Raw genomic sequence first — 23,918 nt, forward strand, 5'->3', positions numbered from 1 at the left:
AGTTGCAGAACCATACCCCTATATAAGTTCTTGGTCGAGATTGAGTCCCATATCCATATCCAGGGGCAGTTGACCGGAACAAACCAACACCTGTAGCATAGGTAGCGGCAAATTAAGTCACGGAGGTAGTAAAGAATCAGTAGCAACCATTCTACCAGCAAAGGTTAGCAAACCCCGTAGTAGTTTTTGGGAGATATCTACAATAATATTCATTTAATAACCTATATTGATTTTGGATTGATAATATACACTTGTTAATTTGGCGCTAGAATCTGAAAAGGTGATACCACCTACTCAGAACTACATCCAATTCGATTTGTTTCACCTTATTTTAGATAAGAATTAAAGCAACTTTGAGTTGTTTCAGAAACCTTTCTATACTTACTAATTATTTTCATTTATTTTTGTTTATGTAACTACACAATTTTATTAAAATAATAAACATAACCCTAACATAAAACCATATTAAATAAATTTTTAATAAAAAAAATACATATAATTTTTACCTGGAAAAACTTTAAGTAACCTGAACTTAAGTTATTTAAATAAAAACAAATATTTGCCTAAAATGCTTTAAGTAACATGAACTTAAGTTATTTAAATAAAGGCAAATATTGTGTCACCAATTATAAATATTAGAGCTCTTAATTATTGACGTGTCGATATAATACATCACAAATATTGTGTCGCTAATTCTAAATATTAGAGCTCTTAATTATTTCCGTGTCAATATAATACATCACGAGTAAATACGTGCCATCAAATTCCAGGCCTCCTGCCCAGGCGCAAGTGATTTGCAGCTATTTGGAAGAGGGCGGTAATGACGTTTTCGGTAATACATCACAAAGAAACAGTCTTTCAAAATATTTAAACTTAAAATACTATCAAAATGATCGTCAACTTCCAACCTTATATATCGTCGCACTCTGATGGTCTGGTTGTAAGATTTTGAGAAACACAGATAGATCTAGATCTACAAAACAATAACAAGCTTGCAATAGAAGGAAGGAAGCGAGCAAGAATTGAGAAAAGAATGGAAGTGAATTTACAATAAGAGTTTTAGAATAAATACACAAAAACAACTAAGTTAAGCTTAGTTGTGCATGCAATAACTAAAGCTAACTAAAGCTAAGTGTACATGTGCCACATGCAAGCAATAAGTTAACTGGAGCTAATCTAGATGCATGTACACCAACACAGGTAGTCTACAGCTAGTCTAAGTGCATGTACACCAACATAGCTAGTCTACAGCTAGTCTAACTGCATGTACACCAACACCCCCCCTTAAGCGTAACTTAGGTGAGTGTGATGCAAAATGAATGAGTCCCGGCAACACGGCCATTTTAGGTACCCATATACAATGCATAAAAAGGAGGAAAGAGGGAAAACCCAGTGGGAAGAAACCCCCCCCTCAAAATATAACGCAAAAGTAGAGAAAAGACAACTGCTAGGCAGTATAGACGAACCCGAAGGCTCCCACGATGGCTCCCACCTTGCCAGCTGCCGCGGAGATGCCGTGGCAAGTCGAGCGCAATCTAGCCGGAAAGATCTCGGCGGGCACGATGAAAGTGGTGCTGTTTGGTCCGAAATTTGAGAAGAAAAAAGTAAGCGAGTACATGATCACGAAGCCTATAGGGTGCCCCGATCGCCAATGGTAGTATGGAATTGCAAGAGCGAACATGAAAACCGTCATGAAGAAGAAGCCCATGAGCTGAATGGCGAATCTGCCTATGCGGTCTATGAGAGCCACGGTGAACCAGTAGCCGGGCACCGTTGCGCAGAGAGCAATGAGCGACTGGGCTCTGGCTACCTTGTAGACTTCGTGTATGGCGTTCATTTTCTTGGCGGCGGGAAGCCATCCGACGGCCGTGTAGATGTCCTTCTGGAAAAGGTTGTTGCTGTAGAAGGCTATGTCCAGAAGAAACCATGTGCTCGTCGTCCCCAGCAGATGAAGCCCGTGGCGCCTTGCGAATTCTCTGGAAAACAGCCCGAATTCATCATCCTTTGCACCTACCGTCGTGCTGTTATTTTCTTGCATTTCTTGCTCGATGTCGACCTGCAAAACCTTGGCCATGTCGGAAGCGGCCTGCTTCGTGTTCTTGGCCACGAGCGCCGTGTATCGAGCCGTCTCCGGCATCTTGAGACGCCAGTAATAAGTGAGCAACGCTGGAATGGCTCCGAACATGAGGATTATTCTCCACACGAAGTCCGCCTGCGGGGCCGTGGACAGCCCCGGGTTTTGTTCGAAGTTGGGGCGATGGTACGCCCGGTTGAACGCTGCAGCCACGATGACAGAAACTGCGCCTCCGCTCAAGATGCTGAAACCCTGCATAGCGAATACCGCCGCAATGAAAGCTGACGACGTCTTTGACCAGGTGAATACGGGTATAAACTTCGATGCATACGAAGACATTCCTGTGGAGACAAGCGGAGTCCATGTACCTCCTCCTGTGAATACTTTTGCTGAAATTGATTTAGGAGAGGCCCTAAATCTGAATATCAAGAGGTGTAAGTTTGCAAAGCCGACTCCCGTGCAGAAATATGCAATACCTATTTCGTTAGCTGGCCGAATCACCGGGTATCCCTTGAACGTTAGCCCGTCATTCAGATATCCATTTCTCGTGCATGCAACGTTTGCACAGCCAGGTGCGTAGACAGTGCCTCTGATGATGCCTGCGCGCAGATTTCTATCGGCGCAGGTGGGGACGCCATTGAACTGATTGTAGGAGCACATCACGCTAGCCACATTACCATCCAGCACACATCTCTTAAATGGCGGGTCGTATGTGTCCTTCAGATCTTGTTGCGTCACGATGGCATTGAACGTGTAACGCTCGACCCCGTGCAAGTTGTCCACATCATAGGCCGTGTAATGTTTGCAGCAGGCCGCCACCTGCAACTGGTTAGGGTCACCACCGTCGGTTTCTAGGAGACCTTGGACGTAGTTGGTGGCATACAGGCTGGCAACATGCGGGTCCTCCGGTTCTAAGCTAAAGCTTTCACGACGATTTCTATAGATTGCAATCGAATCGTTTATCATTCTAAGCATTTCATCCTGTTTTCCAAACAATTCTTCCAAAATTTTCCATACCTCATTTGGAGTTGAACATGATTCAACATGAAATAGCAGTTCCAGAGAAATAGATAAACATAGGATGCCGAAGGCCTCGTCCATGCGATTGAAATATCTTGATTTCTCCATTGCCGATGTTGGTTCAACTTCCGTTTCCATGGTTATTCGAAATAAGCCTCTACTTCTGAGATGAAGTTGAATCTTTGGCTTCCATTCGAAATAATTATATGGAGTGAGAATTGCCGATTGTGGAAACTCCAATTTAGACTCCATTCTTTGTTGTTGCTTCAATCTTCTGAACCTGCAAATAAAATTGCTTGTGCACTGATTACAAATCCCTGTGCTCTCATACCATGTAAGATTTTGAGAAACACAGATAGATCTAGATCTGCAAAACAATAACAAGCTTGCAATAGAAGGAAGGAAGCGAGCAAGAATTGAGAAAAGAATGGAAGTGAATTTACAATAAGAGTTTTAGAATAAATACACAAAAACAACTAAGTTAAGCTTAGTTGTGCATGCAATAACTAAAGCTAACTAAAGCTAAGTGTACATGTGCCACATGCAAGCAATAAGTTAACTGGAGCTAATCTAGGTGCATGTACACCAACACAGCTAGTCTACAGCTAGTCTAAGTGCATGTACACCAACATAGCTAGTCTACAGCTAGTCTAACTGCATGTGCACCAACACTGGTGCGCACTCGGTCTGGTGGTGGCGGTAGTGATCAAGGCGGATGCGGCTTACTGGAAATCTCTCAGGCATAGTCATCAAAAGAAGCTGCCAGAAACACCATGCTATGAACATCCATGCAATGCCACATCAGCGTCCAAAAGTCTAACAAGTGGACGACGCCCTTTTATATGCTTGGCAGTGGAGGGGAGGAAAAGAACGATGGATAATATTTATGTATCTGTTACAGAGCGCGTCTCTCAAACAACTCTACAATGGACCATTCATGACGGTTATACAGCAACTGTAAGTAACCCGCAAAGAACCAATGCAGAAACAACTAGGAAAGGAACAAACTCTTTCGTTAGCCACCACCGTTCAACGGCTGGCCAGTCTCTGTGACCGCGGACACGCTATTAACGATCCACGAAACGATCAAGAGAGTTGTAGAAAATTCATTGTTCAACAAATCCGGGTGACGGAAATGATTAAGAGACTTTCAAGAAGCAAATAGACAAATTCATCGTTCAATCGCCAACCAATCACTGTGACCGAATCATGTTCCAGAATAACCCAAAAGGGGCATCATTACGCGACACAGCATGAAAGGGGCGCAACATTATTTTGATTTTCTTAATAGGTTTCTTTTGCTGGGTAAGATTGGGATTTTTTATTATTTAAACTATATTTAAAAAAATTATCTAAAATTTTGAAATAATAAAAGCATGAAACGTGATAAATAAAATTTTATAATAATTTTAAACAAACTAAAAAATAAATATCTATTCTGAAAATGGCCTCGTTAGCCGTGTGGAATCATCTCGTGAGCAGTGTGAATTTAAAACATACACAGACCCAACGAAGTCATAGATGGCGTTCAATGGGCAACCGCGGGGTGGGTATTAAGTAAAGTCATCGCTTACCTGCGAACGGGTCCGTTGTCTTGCCGGCCACGCACCACCGTCAGGATGGAACAGTGCTGGGATTACTTTCATTATTTCGTGAGCATTCCAGAATTGATTGATATTCTTGACTGGGTTAGTGTTTGGGAATGGGCCATTGAGAGATTGAATGTGCGTCAGTTTTTTTCTCTTATAAGGCATCCCAAAAGGCCATTTCTATACACCATCCCCACAAAAAAGCCATTTCTATACACCATAGATACCCAAATATCGGAGATATTCTTTTGTTTCTTAATTCTTTTTTCTTAAGAACGTTTACCTTCCCAATCTCCATTGAACGAGACGACACCCATGATGATATTAAATTACAAGGGGCTATGCCGTACATTAGAATCGTTGCCGGCAGGCCTGATTCAAACGGTTGGGCACCTCCGTTTGCTGAACATACAAAATAATGAACCGAATCCCATCTACGAGAAGTCCCTGAGCATCCTCAATAGAGGCGTTCAATTGGTGAAAATGTGCGAGAAAACCAGCCCTCTTAATGCTTTCCAGAGCCTCAGATATGCTTCTGAAATCCACCAGCTGGAAAAGGAAATCCGTGATTTCGTTCAATACCAGATACCTGACCAATTATCTCTTGAGTTGGCCAATATCATATCGGAGTTCAAGAGTCTTCGCCATCTGTACGAGTTGGAGGAAGTGGATGAGAGAAACGTGAATGAAACAATCGTTCCCAGGCTCACCAATGATCCCGGTGAGAATGCCATGATGTTACAACAAATGGGTCCACATGGTATGACTGTTGGAGCTTTTGACGAAGCTTCTACTTCTAATTGTAGTGGCTCAGTGAAATCTGATTTTGTAGTGGGACTGGAGAAAAATATTGTTAATGTTAAGAAGATTCTACTCCAGAGAGAGGTCTCCGTAGTAGCGGTGCAAGGTATGGGGGGCGTTGGCAAAACAACTATGGCATTGTCCCTCTGCAATGAGGTAATTGGGGATTTTAATTATTCAAAATTTCAAACCATTTTCATTTCCTAAAAGGCTATCTTTTTGCACTTAATAAATTTATATTTCTGTTCAATTTATGGAATTTCCATCCTAACAAATTGATCTTTTATGTATGGCAGGTGCTTTTCAAAACAATATCATCTTCATCACGGTCTCACAATCCCCGAACCTGAAGGAAATTTTAGAGACCATGTGGGAGAAGATTATTCGGAGGAAGAAACCTGAATTTCAGAATATCGAGGATGCACATAGACAGCTGCTGTTCAGGCGAGCCAAGCGAACTCTTGTGGTGTTGGATGATGTCTGAATTTGGAAAAATTGTTATTTGAAGGCGAAGGTCATAAGACCCTTGTCACAACCCGAGATGGTTCTATCATCCGCACAACACCCTCTACCAGGCTTTATGAATTGCCATCGCTGGATGATGCAGATGCTCTGCCCCTTTTCTGCTTTTGGGCTTTTGGACAGAAATCAATTCCAAGTAATGCGGACGAGCAGCTAGTCAACCAGGTATGTCTCGTACAGTACTGGAATGCTATTTATATGCAATATATTATTTTACTAAGTTTGATTCAATTTAATGATTGTGACAAAGTGTTCTCGTAAATGTCCCAAATTACAAGCAATTACTACAGTGGCATATCATATCAAGATATCATTATAGTTTCACATAATTACATATTAATACTTACTCTGCCATTAAAAATGGTATCGGTAATCCAGTGAACAAGATTCTAGCCATAGACTCAATTGTATATTCATCTTTATAAACAATCAAACAAAAACCTGTGAATAAACTTTAAGCTTATGAGGAAAAATATTCATGCTTTCAACAACCTTTGTTTTTGGTATTTGATTGGTTTCCACCTCTAAAATTTTCAATTAGTGTTGCTCATGTATGAATCACAGGTGCAAGCGGAATGTAAAGGCCTGCCACTTGCTCTGAAGGTGATCGGAAGCTCTTTGTATGCTCAGCCTCATCCAGCCAGGGAGGGTGCCAAGAAAAAGCTCTTAAATGGGGAATTGGTATCAGATTATCACAAAGAAGGGCTTCTTAGATGCTTGGAGACCAGTATTGATGCCCTGGACGAGGAAGCACGGGAGTGCTTCTTAGACTTGGGGTCATTGCTTGAGGATAGAAAAATCTCTCAGTGGATTCATTATTGGATATTTGGGTTTATGTGCGAAAGATGGAGTGGCAAGATGCTTTTGTCATATTGTTAGAGCTTGCAAGCAGAAATCTGTTGAATTTAACAAGCAATCTCAGGTAAGCGCCTTCATTTCTAATTGTTGTGTGCTCAAGATCATTTAATCTTGGCTTCCTCTGCCTTATACATTGTGTTGTTGTCTTGGTGATTGGAAGTAGTAGGAGCCAAGCAATCAATTATGGCAAGGACTCTGAGCTGTACTTTTCTCAACATGATGTAATGCGGGATTTGGCCCTATATTTGGCATCCCGAGGCAGCATAGCTCGTAGGAAGAGGTTGCTTATGCCCAAAAACGAGGACAGATTGCCAGCAAAATGGGAACTGCTCAAGGATCAAGCGTTTGATGCTCAAGTTGTTTCCATTCACACAGGTGGGTGATTTTAACAGCTTTGCTTGAAGCATACATAATTTTTTCTAAACATGGGATTAAAAAGAATTGTCACATGCCAACCTTATCCTACACCAAATAGGCATTTCACTCTGTGATCTGCAAGAAAAGATATGTAATGATATCTAGGTGTTGATCATTGATTCAAAAGTTCTTACAAAAGATATGCAATGATTTCATAGGGTGTGCAATAACCTATAATGTTCTATTCTCACTTTGCATATGTGGTTCACCTCTGTAGGTGCAATGGAAGACGATCAGTGGTGTGAGATGAATTTTGGTGAGGCAGAGGCTTTGGTTTTACTCTTTTCTACGACCAAATACTTTCTTCCATCATTTTTGAGTTCCATTAGGAAACTGAAAGTCCTCACAGTGTTTAATTATGGGTACAAGAAAGCCACAGTCAACAATCTACCAGCCTTATCTTCACTTACTCAGCTTAAGACTATTCACTTGGAGAAGTTGAATGTGCCCCCACTTCAAGAGCACAGTAAAGTCTTGCAGAACTTGGAGAAGCTATCTCTGAGATTATGTGAAGGGCTTGGAAATATGTCCAGGTTCAACAGTTCCCAGTCAATCCTAAAGCTTCCCATAATGCAAGATTTTAACTTGGACCACTGCTGTGATTTAGAGGAGTTATCCCCTGGTATCTGTGACACGTCTTCAGTTGAGAAGTGGTCTATCACTAGTTGTCACCTTCTACAAAAGTTGCCTGATGACTTGTGGAAGCTCGGATCTTTAAGAATGCTAAGCGTATCTGGATGTCTATGTCTAAAAGAGCTTCCAACATCTATTGGAAAACTTGGGAAGCTGGAATATCTGACATTTCCCTTGTGAATGCCTAAAAGAACTTCCCCAGGAAATAGGACAACTAAATAAACTCGAGGAGCTTGACATGAGAGAGTGCTCCCGATTGAGGAAGCTGCCTAAATCAGTTGGAGGGCTGAGATATCTAAAGCATGTTATCTGTGATGAGAAGATTGGACAACAATGGATGTGTTTCAAGAGCTCTGCTATTCCAGAACTTAGAGTTGAAGTGGTAGATGCACACTTCAGTCTGGATTGGCTGGATGCTTGATATCTTACCTACACAGCAAGGAGTTAAATCATAAACTGGTAAGAAACCAAGACATGTTTTTATGAATATGGGAAAGGTTATGGGTATTGAAAAGTCTCCAAGTTCCAGTTCAGCTGATCAAGATGACGATTTGACTTCTCTTAGAAGGAATTTTTTTTTTGTTTTTTGTTTTTTTAAATATCCATTTATCTACCAATAATCTTGAAGTGAAGTCCATGAATGTAGATGTAAATGGCCACTTCTGTTGTCCTTGTTCCAAACAAGGATCTTTGTAATGTTTTGCTTTATTTTATGACAATAAAAGACATGTTATTCATGTCCCATTTTCCAGTATTACCATCTCTAAAATCTAGTTATCCACACATTCTAAGGGTGTCTGTAAATTCCTTGGAGTCTATCATTGGGATATGCAACAATGTTGGTTAGATTGATTGCAGGTTTGATAAGTTCCTAATTGGCACTACATTTAGAGTTCACAGTCTGAACTAAATTTGCTTCTCTCTTCATTTTATACGCAAATCCCATATTTATGCATATTATTGGGATACCACTCGATTGTTATCACAAGATTTATTTATGTGTAATCGCATATACATTTGATTGGGATGCTACTAGACTGTTATCACAGGCTTTATGAACATGAGAGCCGATTTTTTTCCTTGTTGGCTGTCTTCTCCACTACCAATTTGGCTGTGATATATGTATATATGTTTTTGTGTATTCTTGTTATCTGCGGGTTAGACTGGGCATTTAATCTGAAAATTTTATCTGTTTTAAGAGGAATGTTTGCATCTTGCAAAATTCTAAGAGTTCATATATTTTTTTTAAGTGAAACTTAAAATTTAATCTTTAAATTTTATACAAAAATGAACATATTTAAAATTATAAGAGAAATGTACTCTTTTGTGATTAAACAGATCCACAGGGATTATCACCACCCATTGAGAAAACTTAGTTGTAGCTTTTATTGTTCGATTTCAAGTTGAAAGGGAAATGAAAACTCAGTGAGACTAGATGCACATCTTACTTGTGAAATCAGGGTTAGGTGTTGATGTTGGAAATTTCTGCTAATTTCAAACAAAATTTAACAGAGCAGAACAATGCTCTGATACTGTTAGAGATTTTTCTATCAAAATCCCAAAAACAACATAAACTAGACACAAAGACAATGCTCTGTTTTGCTGCCACAGGATCTTTTGCACAGGGAAGCTAACTTGTTTTCTGAGAACAGAATTTTTTCACACCCAAAAAAACTTTGCATTCATCAATATGACTGCCTGTTACAAAAAAAAAGGTCTTCCTCTTAACAGAGGGATTACAAAACTGCTGTTACACAAAGGTCTTCCTCACATAGAGGGATTCACCAGAGATTATGCTGAAGAGCATCTTCCTCTTAACAGAGGGATTCACCAGTCTATGCTAAAAAGCATCTTCCTCTTGACAGAGGGATTCACCAAGAGACTGTGCTGAAAAGCACCTTCCTCTTTAACAGAGGGTTTCACCAAAAATACATTTCAACCAACAAAAAATTTACTATGTCTCCACCTGAGATTTTACACTGCTGTGTGTAAAAATCTCATTTACATTTACTGCTGTAAAAACAGAGTTTTACATATACTGCTGTAATAAAAAAATTTACTTACATTTACTACTGCAAATGTAATTCCTTACATTTCATTAAAAAAAATCTCCTTTACTGTCGCGCTGTTGCACCTCTCTTGCTCTTCATGATTGCTCTTTTCACTGCTGTGTAAAAACACATTTTTTTCATTCTCACTTCTCTGGAAAAATTAACCTTAGCTCTGGTTTCATTTTCTTCACACTGCTGTGCTCCCCCTCACTAATTTCATTGCTCTGTCCTGGTTTTCTTTTATCCGCTCTTGCTGTGCGTTTCATTGCCCATACATATGTAATAAACAACGCCCTCAACTCCTTATGCACTGTTGTGCATCTCCTCTCGTTTTTCTGCTGCTGCACATTATCTCATTCATCCCATGTGCAAATGAAACATTACAGCAATGAGCCCTTTTGTTTTGGTTATGTAAAATGAACCCTTGCACTGTTGTGCTTGCCACAATGTTCTTCACGAAAGTCAACTTAAAAAAACATAACACGGCGTATACATATTCATATATGTTAAAAACAAATAATAATACATGCCGTAAAAACTTAAGTGTTTTACCAACCATCTATGAATGCCATTTAATTCTCAGCATGGCGGTCAATTAATTTAGTCGGCTTTGTTGACAGAACCGGCGGTCAAACTGAAACTTCACGTCAAGTTCATGAATTACTCCATGGTGCAGGTTTGTACGCAACCGTTGATTTCATCAGACAGTTGCCAAACCATCGTGCGGCTGCTGCCATAACCATTGAATTATGCGATTTGTTTGACAGAAGGTGCGATCTGCGATGGCTCAGGTCGCATCGCATCGTGAAGAGCTTAACGCACAGAGGTTTGAATTTGTGATCTGCGATCGCATGATCGCATCGCATCGTCATCGTCGCAGTGCAGGGGACAAGGAGCGGAGGGGGGCAACGATCTGCAATGGATCGCATCACAAATGGAAAACTGATTGTTTTGCAGACGTTGTTGCTGTTCAACTGTTTCTGCAGTTGAAATTACATTCCAACACTCCCCTTTAATTTCAACTGCTCGGTTATCAGTCATACCCAAACATTTCCTCAAAAAGTTCAAACTGTTACAGGCTCCCCCTAACTGTATGCATCGTCCCCTTTTGGCAGAGTCTTCTAAAAGAAACTTATATCGGCTGGAGAGCTCGAAGGACTTTCGGACTGTATTTCCTTCCTTCTCCATACTTCTGTAACTTTCTTCTTTTGCGTGGGTCTAGCTTGCATAGGAGCCCATGTTAAGTTACAATCACGTTCCATATGCCCAATGTTATGACACTTGAAACATTCTACATTGTTCATGAATAAGCTTTCATGATTTCTTCCTGTAAAATTGTTTCTTGGAGGTTGTCAGAGACCATAACATCTATCTCTACAAAATGCTCTACAGTCTTTTGCCATATGACCAAAGTTTGAACAAGAATAACAATAACAAAAAAATGAACTTTGGTACCTGGTAGATAGTGGTTTCCTTGATGTACTTCTGAAGCTTTTCTGCGTTGAGATCCTTTGATGATAACCATTGCCTCTTTCCTCTTTGACATCTTCAACATTTCTTTTTGGAGCTGGTTTTCTACTTGGAGCAAGATTTCTTCTATTGTAGCCTTGATTTTTCTCCTTGCCTTTGCTGGAACTAGGAGCATCACAATGTCTTTCTGGCTTCTTCACATCTTTCTTGCTTAAAGCATTTTCATTCTTGTTTGAGGGTTCACCTACATACCCGAGTCCTGATTTATCAGATGGAGATCTGTGATAGCTGAGCATGTCATCCAAGGCTTGAGAGCTTTTCATGATTCTATTCATCCCTTCAACATTTTTCCTGAGGAGGACAATCTCTTCTTCCAATCTTTCACACTCATTATTCTTCTTTGCAAGTTGTTCCTCAATTTCTTCTTTGCTACGAGTAGCTTCAGCTGCTACTATTTTAAGGGAGATGATATCTGACTTCATTTTGGAGATTTCTTCATTCTTTGCTTGACTGCTCTCCATTTTCTTCTCAGCTCCTTTTGCTTGCTTCCTGGCTTCTTGTAGTTCAGACTTAAGGGACGAGACCTCTACCTTGTACTGTCCAATCTCTTCTACAAGTTTGTTCACTCTCTTGTGCCTTTGTTCAAGTTGACTTGAAAAGATATCTTCCTGCTTCTTTGTTTTATTCAATTGATTTGTCATGGATATGACTTCTTCATGATGCTTCCTTTTGCTTTGATCAAGTTCCTTCTTAAGCTTGGCGAGCTCTTCATCCTTTTCTTGTATTTGAAGCTTAATGAGGTCAACCTTCTCATTTTTTGCTTCTATGATGGGTTCAGAATTTCCTTCTTGACTGATGGTCGTGGTCAGTGCTCCTTTCGCATGAAGGTCATGAAGTTTGTCCCATATATCCTTTGCTGATGAATATTTTCCTAGATTCTTCTTTACAGAATCAGGCAGTCCATCCAGGATTGTCTTTGCTGCTTTTGCATTGTACTCCTTGGATTCTCTATCCATCTTGCTATCATCAATCACTGATTCCCAAATTTCAATCCCTTCAGACCTTAAGAAAGTCCTAATTTTTATTTCCCATATATCAAAGTTCCCATTGAACCTTGGAGCCTCAAATAGAATGCTTTCAAATGGATTTTCTTCTATTTTAGTAGAAGAGGGAGACATATTTTTAGGAGGATTGGAGACTTGCTTCTTTGACCTTTCCATTCTTAACTATGCTTCAAATAGCTGACTATGTATTTAAAATAACTCACTGTTTCTTCAATAGTAACTCAAAAACTTGACTTGAGAAATACCTGGATCCTTTCTTGACTGTGTCTTCACTCTGCTAGAGAAGCTTTACTACTGCAGCAAAAAAAAGCCCCTTCCTTCAGCTTCTTTGTCACCTTCAAAGAACCTGGATTGGCTCTGATACCATGTTGGAAATTTATGCTAATTTCAAACAAAATTTAACAAAGCAGAACAATGCTCTGATACCACTGTTAGAGATTTTTCTGTCAAAATCCCAAAAACAACATAAACTGGACACAGAGACAATGCTCTGTTTTGTTGCCACAGGATCTTTTGCACAGGGAAGCTAACTTGTTTTCTGAGAACATAAATTTTTCACACCCAAAAAAACTTTGCATTCATCAATATGACTGCCTATTACAAAAAAAAAGGTCTTCCTCTTAATAGAGGGATTACAAAACTGCTGTTACACAAAGGTCTTCCTCACATAGAGGGATTCACCAGAGATTATGTTGAAGAGCATCTTCCTCTTAACAGAGGGATTCACCAGTCTATGCTAAAAAGCATCTTCCTCTTGACAGAGGGATTCACCAAGAGACTGTGCTGAAAAGCACCTTCCTCTTTAACAGAGGGATTCACCAAGAGACTGTGCTGAAAAGCACCTTCCTCTTTAACAGAGGGTTTCACCAAAAATACATTTCAACCAACAAAAAATTTACTGTGTCTCCACCTGAGATTTTACACTGCTGTGTGTAAAAATCTCATTTACATTTACTGCTGTAAAAACAAAGTTTTACATATACTGCTGTAATAAAAAAATTTACTTACATTTACTGCTGTAAATGTAATTCCTTACATTTCATTAAAAAAAATCTCCTTTACTGTCGCGCTGCTGCACCTCTCTTGCTCTTCATGATTGCTCTTTTCACTGCTGTGTAAAAACACATTTTTTTCATTCTCACTTCTATGGAAAAATTAACCTCAGCTCTGGTTTCATTTTCTTCACACTGCTGTGCTCCCCCTCACTCATTTCATTGCTCTGTTCTGGTTTTCTTTTATCTGCACTTGCTGTGCGTTTCATTGCCCATACATATGCAATAAACAACGCCCTCAACTCCTTATGCACTTCTGTGCATCTCCTCTCGTTTTTCTGCTGCCGCACATTATCTCATTCATCCCATGTGCAAATAAACATTACAGCAACGAGCCCTTTTGTTTTGGTTATGTAAAAATGAACCATTGCACTGCTGTGCTTGCCACACTGTTCTTCACGAAAGTCAACATAAAAAAACATAACACGGCGTACACATATTCATATATGTTAAAAACAAATAATAATACATGGCGTAAAAACTTAAGTGTTTTACCAACCATCTATGAATGCCATTTAATTCTCAGCATGACACTCAATTAATTTAGTCGGCTTTGTTGATAGAACCGGCGGTCAAACTGAAACTTCACGTCAAGTTCATGAATTACTCCATGGTGCAGGTTTGTACGCAACCATTGATTTCATCGGGCGGTTGTCAAACCATATCGCGCAGCTGCTACCATAACCATTGAATTATGAGATTTGTTTGACAGAAGGTGCGATCTGCGATGGCTCAGGTCGCATCGCATCGCGAAGAGCTTAACGCACAGAGGTTTTATTTTGCGATCTGCGATCGCATGATCGCATCGCATCGTCATCGTCGAAGCGCAGGGGACAAGGAGCGGAGGGGGGCAGCGATCTGCAATGGATCACATCGTAAATGGAAAACTGATTGTTTTGCAGACGCTGTTGTTGTTCAACAGTTTCTGCAGTTGAAATTACATTCCAACAGCTTTTACTGTTCGATTTCAAGTTGAAAGGGAAATGAAAACTCAGTGAGACTAGATGCACATCTTACTTGTGAAATCAGGGTTAGGTGTTGATATTTTTGCTTTAGGAAACGAGCTGTTGGAAGACCTTCCAAGTTACATTGGGAGCTTGGGTTTATGTTGGGGCAAAATTCTGATCATTAAAGTCGAAGCCAATTAGCAATCCAGGTTGGTCAAATACAATTATAAAAGGAATGAAACCAGATACACTAAATGGTAAAGTTTTAGATTCACTTATCTGAAATATAAAATGAAAACGTTGGTCCAACTATTAAAGGGATGAAGCCGAAGAAACCAAATGGCAGTCTTAGATTCACTCCATTTGAAATAAAATATGAAAACCCTGGCTGTATTACTATCCAGTTGGTCGAGATAGCTAATACCAAAGCTAATGCATCCCTGTTATGATATGCACCAATAACAACAGCTAGCAGCGCTGTCAAAATCGAATTCAAACAGATCACACAGGTAAGATTTGGAATCATGCACTTGCGTTTTAAGATTATGGGAATTTCAGATTTACAGAACCAACACTTAATATTTCAGTCAAAACTTTAGGTATATAAAATCACAAAGATATGCCTCAATCGACTTAAACCACCACTGACAATAACTATGAGTTTCTTCCTATACTTAAAAAAAAAATGTCTTCTAGTCGTACTGTGTCAATCAGGCTTATAATGATTCAAGAAGAAAACAAAACAATAAGTTTTGAATTTCCTGTGTGTTACTGGGGCAAAGTTCTTTGATGCGTTTCTTTTTTTCCTTTGCTTTTTTCTTCTTTGGCTTTGAGCTCCCTGTTCTGTTCTCTCCTTCACTCTTGTGTTCACTTTTACAAAGAGATGTTGAATAAGTGCCCCGCTCATTAGGGGTTCTCCTTAATGTCCAAGTCTGAATTATGTTGTCTGAATTATATTTGAAACAGTAAATCTATCCAAATTCTGGTTAAGCAACTAATACTATGAGGTGTTAACCAATACTACAAAGTCTTAAAAATGTTGTGAGATGCATAATGCTAAATGTTTTTAGTTTACATGCATAATGCAATATTAAATAGGAGTAAATTTTAATTAGTAAACATGAAATTAGTGTATATTTAACTTATTCTTATTAGGAGTAAATTTTAATTAGTGAACATGAGATTAGTTACACTGCTCTATTATTTCTAAAATATAAAATTATTGAAAAAATACATAAACATATGTTTAATATAAAATTATTCAAAAAATACATAAACATATGTTTAATCTTATTAGGAGTAAATTTTAATTAGTAAAAATGAGATTAGTTACACTGCTCTACTATTTCTAAAATATAAAATTATTGAAAAAATACATAAATATGAATAGAAAATAAAGATAGATAAATCTATGGTTAAATTACTATTCACAATCTTTTACCATAAAGCAATTTTAAAAAAGTTACTATACTATTCATTTAAGAAAATATACCAATAAAACAATACAGATTTATAATGATAAGAATAACAAAATAGGCAAAAAGAATTCCAAACATTTCTAAAATATAAAATTATTGAAAAAATACATAAACATGAACAGAAAATAAAGATATATAAATCTATAATTAAATTATTATTCACAATCTTACTTTTACCACAAAGCAATTTAAAAAAAATATACTATTCATTTAAGAAAATAAAACAATACAAACTTATAGTGATAAGAATAACAACATATGGCAGAAAGAATTCCAAACATACACTTTTGAAGGCCTATGCTTCTCCTCAAAATTGGTCGAAGTGTTTCTTCTCATTAAAATTTTCAAAAAGCCTATCAGGGTTCAAAGTTTTTACTCCATCACTGTTTGGTGCATTTTCTTGGCTTCTTTAATGTAGTTATAACTTTCCAATTTTTCTTTTTAATATTTTTTGAAAATATTTTAATTACCATAGTATAATATATGGATGCAATTTATTACGTAAATGATCTAAATTATAATGTTTCGTATTATAATAATTTATTAATTAATAAAATAAATAATAATAATAACCATGGTTATTTGTTAATTAATTAATAAAATAATAAATAATAATATTAAGTTAATATAAATAAATAAATAACATATTTTATTAAAAAATTGAAATAAATTCATAGAAACAAAATTAAAATTAGTAAAAATAAATGAATAAAATAAATAAATAAATAAATTAAGACAAAAAAAAATTGTATAATAAGATATGGATTATGTGTATGAAGAATTTTTTTCTATTTTTGGAATAAGTTGTTTTGTTTAATGGATGAGAAGGAGGATGTGGGACATTTTTTTCTTAGGAGAATTTTAGGATATGAGAGATTCATTAGTAGATGTAGTTGATTGAGGGCTAAGGGTGGACAATTGTAGAAAGAGATAGTGCAACGAAATATACAACTAAGCTGAGAGTCGTCCCCAACATGGTTGTGGTGTGGATTGTGGAAGCACAATGGTTTTGAAATCACAAGATAGTTCTTTGTTTTAAATGTAAGTTTTTATTTCTTGTTGATTTCGTAAATTATATGCTAATTAGTTGAAATCTTTTTGTTAGACACCTAATCTTTGGGATTAGGTAAATCCATGTAAATAATGTAAATAGGAAAATAAAGGGAATTGGAAGAGGAAGAGATGTTGGGAGAGTAAACCAAATAGTTTCCCTCTCCATGTATATATTCATGTTTCATGTTAATGCAAAAACAAAATCGCTTTGAGGAGTTACCTCCTGGTCTGACATGGTATCAGAGCCAACTCCATTTTTGGCTTCCTTCCTTCCCTTGTAACTCCTTCTTGCCTTTGTTCTGCATTTTTGCAGAATGACACCTATGCCATAGTCCCACAAAATCATGTGCAATGTTATTGAATGCATTGGTCGAGACTGCATATCATATTCCTACTATTCAAAGGGTCGCATTACTACATTGAGGCATTTATTTGCTACCTGGTGCCTAGAAGGTTGAATCGACGTGAAGACCAGAGCGAGGTGTTGTGTTAAATGGTTCATGTTCAATGGTGTTTAGCATGTGGTAAGTCTCTTTTAAGAGCATGAGAAGTTTGTTGATAAATTTTAAGAGTGTATATGCTAGAGTTAAGTCTGTTTTAAGAGCATATATGTTGGAGGTAAGTCTATTTTAAGAGCATATATTCTGGAGTCAAGTCTATTTTAAGAGCGTGACTATGTTTGTGTATTGCATCAATGCTTGTTTCCTTCACATTCGAGCCCCCCTTATTCCCACAACTTATCACCACTTACGACATATTTGTCTGATTCATCTCTATCTGTCTCACAAAGACTTCAACAATCAATCCAGTGTATAACTTGGTTGGTGAAGACTCCTCAAACAATTAATAGAGCCACCCACTCCCTATTCCATGTTGAAACTTGCTCCTAGGGAGAAGGTGCCAATTACCCCTCGCCTTCACCTCTATGTATCTCAGTGACATGGCCATCACTGTTGCCATTGATTTTGTGTTGAATTCTCTTCATATTTTTACCCAATTTGCAGATAAGTTACTGAAATATCTACAAAAACCCTTCAACAAATGGGCACTTCTGTGTTGAACTTGCTGAAGTGATTGGCTCTATGTGAGATTGCAAAATCGAGTTTCGACTTGTAGAAATGTCTATATATTTCTCTGTCAAACTTCGTTGAAAATTATCGCAAAGAAGATCGACATCAGTTGAAAAATCTAGAAGGTCGGGTTGCAATACTATAGTGATTAAGAATCACAAGGGTCAATTATCAATAATCTATGTGATTTTCCCCCCAGAGAAATGGGTCAGATTGGTAAATCCTGTGCAACGTGTTTGTGGTGCATGATGCAGCCTTGGAGCAGTCTTGTGTTGAAAAATGGTGCGATGAATGGTATGTCCACTCCTTTTTTAAACACTATGTGTATATGTTGACTGTGTTGTGCATATATGGTGAATGTATTGGTGGTATAAGTGGCATATAAAGTGCATTGAGTGATTTTTATAAGGTCATGGCTTATAAAGTGAAGGTTTTGAAAAAAAAAAGTTTGATATATTATTTATATGGTATGAAATTGCATGGAGTTTGGAGGAATATTAAGGGTTTAAACCCTTAATTGAAGATTTATTTTTACATCAATCTTTTTTGCAAAGTATTTTGAGCTCAAACCAGTTTTTATGATGCATTCACTAATTTCCATTGTGGGAGTAGTTTTCTCTAGTAAAGAGAACTATCCTGAGTGATCCCGGAAGATAAAACACACCCTCATTTTCAATGATTTGTGGAAACATGTTTGTGAGGGAGAAGGATACAATGCTCCTGTAAAGCCCACTTCAAATAAGGAAATTTCCATTTGGGAAAACAAGAATAGCAAGGGATATGCCTTGATTGCAACATTGATAAATGAAGAGGTCAGGCACCATATTTCACCATTTTCAAATGCTTTTGAAGCCTTAAAGAAGTTGAAGGAATTGTGTAACTCACACTCTGAACTTGAAGTTGTTCAATTGACGATTATGTTGTTTAGTCTTGAATTAAAAAATGATGACCCTCTTTCCTTAACATTAGAAGTAACATCCATTATGCATGATATAAAAACCACTGGTGTTGAAATACATATTCCTCTCATAGCTTATGTCAAGGCACTATATCCCACCTATTCACATTATCTTTAGTCATTGCAAGCAAGTGGAAACCTTAAGGATATTATCTTTGACACCATTGAGAAGAAGTTTCCTAAGAGAGAGAAGGATTTTGGGAAGAAGAAAGCTCCTCAGTCTTCTGAAGAAGTTGTGTGTCTTGCACATAGAGAGAAGAATCATTCAGAAGATTCTTCTAAAGGAAGAGGTGGCTGAAGAGGAAGAGGAAGTAAGAATATTAGAGGTAGGGGGGCAGACAGTTCTAAGGAGAAAAGTCTTATCTTCATTGCATACGATGCAATAGAGATGGACATGATTCATCCACACGTAAGTTGCCGTGGGACAAAATTGAGCAGGAAAGAAATGAAGGAAAAGGTAAAACCAATGACAAAGGGAAAGGTACAGCACCCGAATCCACTCACTATGTTGTGGCACATTGTAATAATGGAGTAACTGAAGACTTGTTTAATGCTTCACTTGCTTCTTAGAAAGATGATTGGTTGCTTGATTGAGGAGAAACTTGCCCCATGATGTTTAGGAGATATTGTTTTGAATAATTCACTAACAATGTTGATGGAGCATTATACTTTACACAAAAGTCAAAACTCAAGCCATCAGAGCTTGGCGCCATCAGGCTCAAACTCCCTGGTCTTCCATACTTTCTTCTGCATGATGTTTTGTATCTGCCAGAGCTAAGGAGAATGTTGTTGTCTTTGGTCCAAATCTGCCAGCAAGGACACTCCATTCATATGTTCGATGACAAGGTTGAGGTGAGAAAAGCATCAAATCACTCACTTGTCATGACGAGGATAGAAGAATAAATACTTCTGAAGCTACAAGGTACCTCTGTTCCTGCACAAAACTTTTAATACAATTCTCACTATGATGAAGGTACATTTCCATCAAGTCTTTTATGGCATGTTATATTTGGACACTTGAACTATGACAACCTTTGTTTGTTGAAGAAAAATGTTGTTACTAGTTTGCCTACAATTGCTAGGAAACTTAATCAATGCGATGCTTGTATTCTAGGAAAGAATAGCAAACAATCTTTTCATGATTCTCATTCCAGGGCACGTATAAAAACTGAACTTGATGCTTTTGAAGCATTCAAGAACTTTCATGCATGGATTGAAAATGATGCAAAATCTCATATTGGCTCTATTGGCACTGATAATGGAAAATAATATGCTTCAAATGAATTTTAATACTATCTTCACTAGCATGGGATCAAACATCAAACAATTATTCCTTATAATCCCCAACATAATGGAGTAGTTGAAAGAATGAATAGGACAATCTTAAATATGGTACATTCCATGATGTTTTTCAAGAATGTTAAGCTGATATTTTGGGTTGATACAGTTCTATGTGTTGTGTATATAAAGAATAGGTCTCCATCTAATGTTATAAAAAAAAGACTCCCTATGAAATGTGGTATGGCCACATTCCTTCAGTGAGGCATCTCAGGGTCTTTGGTTCTACCTGTTATACCTTGATACCCAAGGAATAGAGAAACAAACTCGGTGCAAGGAGTCGCAAGTGCATCTTCTTAGGCTACTCAAATAAATCCAAAGCATATCGTCTCTATGATGAAGTGAACAAGAATTTTATAATATCTAGAGATGTGATATTTCTTGAATCTTCCAAGATTAACCATGTTGTTGAGTGACAACTTGATCGCTTGGATAGATTCGAACATGCAAAATCTTTCCAATAATTTGATAATGAGATTCCACATCTTGAAGGGGAGATTCCTATATTGGATCAATCCGTGGAATCTTCTTTTGAAGCACTCCACATCTCATTTCGTCATTGCATACTTAGTTGTAACTGTGATTATTTTTCCCCACGAAATTTTGTCTTAAATGGTGTTCAATGAATCTGTTATTGGGATTATTACAAGAAACATTCATTTATAAGAGAGAATATTGCTTTGAAATAAATAGGTCAAAGACCTATATTTATTACAAGAAACATTGGATTGTCCAAGACCTTTATTTATTACAATAAACATTGTTACGTTGACACTCCATTAAAAGTGAGAAGTAAGTCGTCGTGGTGATAATTAGATCTACGGTGATTGATCAATGAATATGTTGCTGGGATTCTTATATCTATGGTGATTATTTTTCCCCAAGAAATTCTGTTCTAAATGGTGTTTGGAGGTATTTTTAAATTTTTAAATGTTGTCTCCTTATTCGGCAATATTTTTAGTTGTAACTCCAGAATTGGAATATGCATGCAACAATCATATGCATCCCTTATAGGTGTCAAGTAAGTCGCTATGGCGATAATTAGATCTAATGTGATTGATCAATGAACCCATTGCGGGGAAAGACTAATAATGAGTTTGATGTTTGGAAGTATTTCATTGTGCGGAGAGACTAATTATGATTTTGATGTTTGGAAGTATTTTTAAGTTTTTAATTTAACTGTTATTTCATGTTGTGTATATTCACATCTCCTTCGCTCTTAGTTATATTTTATTGGCAATTTAATTGTAGTTTAATTTTAATATTCACAAGATAATGAAAATAGCAAATTTTTTTTCTAAATATCTACTTTGGAAATTCATATTACAAATTTAAATTTTCACATTCTTTTTCCTATATGTGCTTGTGAAAAATCATGTTACAAATCTAAAAATTATTTATAAATTAATAATAATTACAATTTTCAAATAAAAGTAATATTATCATATTTATTTAGTAAACATAAAAAAGTTTAATTGAGAAATATTGATAAGCCTTTGTTTTATAACCTCAAGTTTCAGTGATATTATTATTCTTATTTAGAGAAAAAAAATTAATTTACAAATAGTTGTAAGTATTTTGTTTTTATTGAAATTTTATTCTTATTTATTTTTATTAATTTAATTTTATTGTCAATTTCATTCTAAATAATTTGAAATATTAATTTTTTTTTCTATTTTATTTCATTAAAAAAATTAATTTATTGAAATGTGTTTTTTTTCAATCAACTTATAAGGCAAAAAAATTATGATTGATTCATTTTTCTTGATTTACAATAGTTGTGTCATATACAAGATTTTTTTACTATTCCAAGTATAATAATCAATAAATGTAATCCAGAATATTTGAAACATTTTCGGTAGAAATTATATTAGGAATATTTGGTAGCGTTTAGAACCAATTAGTGTGGTTCATCATCAGGACAAGATGAAGAATCAGATCATGGCAGCCGATTAAATAGGAAGACAAACCATTCTAACGACTATAAAGAAACAACTACTTTTCACTGGGTAAAAAATAGAAAAAGAATAAATTTAATCTTAATTTAAATAATTAGTTAAATGTATATGAATAAATATTGATATTATTTTTTTTAATTAATCTTAAACTGACAAATCTCCACTATATCCTAATCAAACCCTAAAGGTATCGATCAGATTGGTTACGAAAGGGTTCATGATGGCGAGGGTTTCTGTCATCCACAGTGCCGCCGACACACAGCAGACCTGCGTAGGAGCTGAGACAGCAGGAAGATCAAGTGCTGGAATCACCGAAACACAGACGTATACAAGGATCTGGATTCGCAGCGGACCAGATAACAAAACCCCTGCGACTCATCTTTCCCAGGTGGCAGATCGATCCTCACACAGGTCAGGGACGAGCTTTCTTTACCTGTTTCAGAGTCCTTCTTGCTGTGTATCGTTTGCTTTCATTGTAATAGGACAAAGCAAGGGCGGTGTAGCATACCACCGACCAGATCTGTAAACAAAAACACATTACTACCCTGAACTTGTGCATTTAACTGTGCTTAAAGGCAAGGATGAGGCGATCTGGCCGGAAATGGCAAAGCGAACAGGAGCAAAACAAAAATTCACGCCCTTACCTCCCATTAAAATATTGAGAGGTGACCCAGCTCTGATAATAGAGGCGAATGAACAACAACAGGGAAAATTGCGAGAAACCGGGCATGAATCAAATAAACCTCATAATAATACTATTGAATGGCCTGGGCCCACAGAGGCACACCTGGGAACTACAATGGCTGCACCGGAAAAACTACGGACGGGAAGGGGAAAGCCCTCTTATGAAGCTGGAAGACATAAAACCCTAGATCTACCAACAATCCGCCAGATCTGGCGATCAATTTAATAAAACGGGCCTCGATAAGATTGATCCGTCAGACCTTAAGCAAATCTTTATCAAATCGATAGAAGGCAGACATTGTTGTGTACAGATCAGGGAAGGGATGAGTGTTTTGGAGTTAAAAAAGGAGATCCAGATCAAGCTGGGAACCCCGTCAACATACCAAAATCTGTTATTTTCAGGATTCTGCATGTAGGACCAACACACACTCCAGCACTATGGAGTTGTTAAAGATTCAACCATCATCCTCAATCTGAGACTGCGAGGTGGGTGCAAGGGAACTAGCTCAAACGCTACAGGCTCCTTCCACGACGCAGTCAAAGGAAAGGAACCATTGTAACTCAGACCAACACCCACATCAGAGCTCCCAGGCCCTTACATTGTGGAACAGAAGCCAGAATCACCTATGCTTACTGTATCGCTGCGGGAGGTAACAGATCTATACACAGATTTTACTCACAACGCTGTTATATGCAGATTTAATGGATATTGGCCCAAAGCGGATGCACTGCATCAATGGGTTTTTACATCATGGTCACCAAAATGTGAAATATATCTATGCCCTAAAGGGTTTTTCATAGTCAGATTTAGCACAGAACTGGAACGTGACAATATCATTAATCAGGGGCCTTGGTTTTGGGGCAGTGTTGGTCTCTTTATC

At 37.4% G+C, this 23,918-nt stretch overlaps 1 protein-coding gene and 2 pseudogenes across 1 annotated transcript; 2 read left to right on the plus strand and 1 right to left on the minus strand.

The window, feature by feature from the left end:
- Positions 1 to 1,447: 1,447 nt before the first annotated feature.
- Positions 1,448 to 3,040, minus strand: LOC149245495 (putative inorganic phosphate transporter 1-5). The gene has a single exon (XM_089438879.1). It carries the CDS (start codon positions 3,038 to 3,040, stop codon positions 1,448 to 1,450), a length of 1,593 nt encoding a protein of 530 aa, XP_089295005.1.
- Positions 3,041 to 5,592: 2,552 nt separating this feature from the next.
- LOC149245496 (putative disease resistance protein At4g33300) lies at positions 5,593 to 7,247 on the plus strand (annotated as a pseudogene).
- Positions 7,248 to 7,503: 256 nt separating this feature from the next.
- Positions 7,504 to 8,335, plus strand: LOC149245497 (disease resistance protein ADR1-like; annotated as a pseudogene).
- The last annotated feature ends 15,583 nt before the right edge of the window (positions 8,336 to 23,918 follow it).

This window comes from Pinus tabuliformis, chromosome 7 (assembly GCF_031772625.1).
Source record: "Pinus tabuliformis cultivar Carrire ecotype Pingquan chromosome 7, CPIR1, whole genome shotgun sequence".
NCBI lineage: Eukaryota > Viridiplantae > Streptophyta > Pinopsida > Pinales > Pinaceae > Pinus > Pinus tabuliformis.

Excerpts from the sequence above, each read along its gene's own strand:
- LOC149245495 (XM_089438879.1), bottom strand. The coding sequence starts at position 3,040 with ATGATAAACGATTCGATTGCAATCTATAGAAATCGTCGTGAAAGCTTT.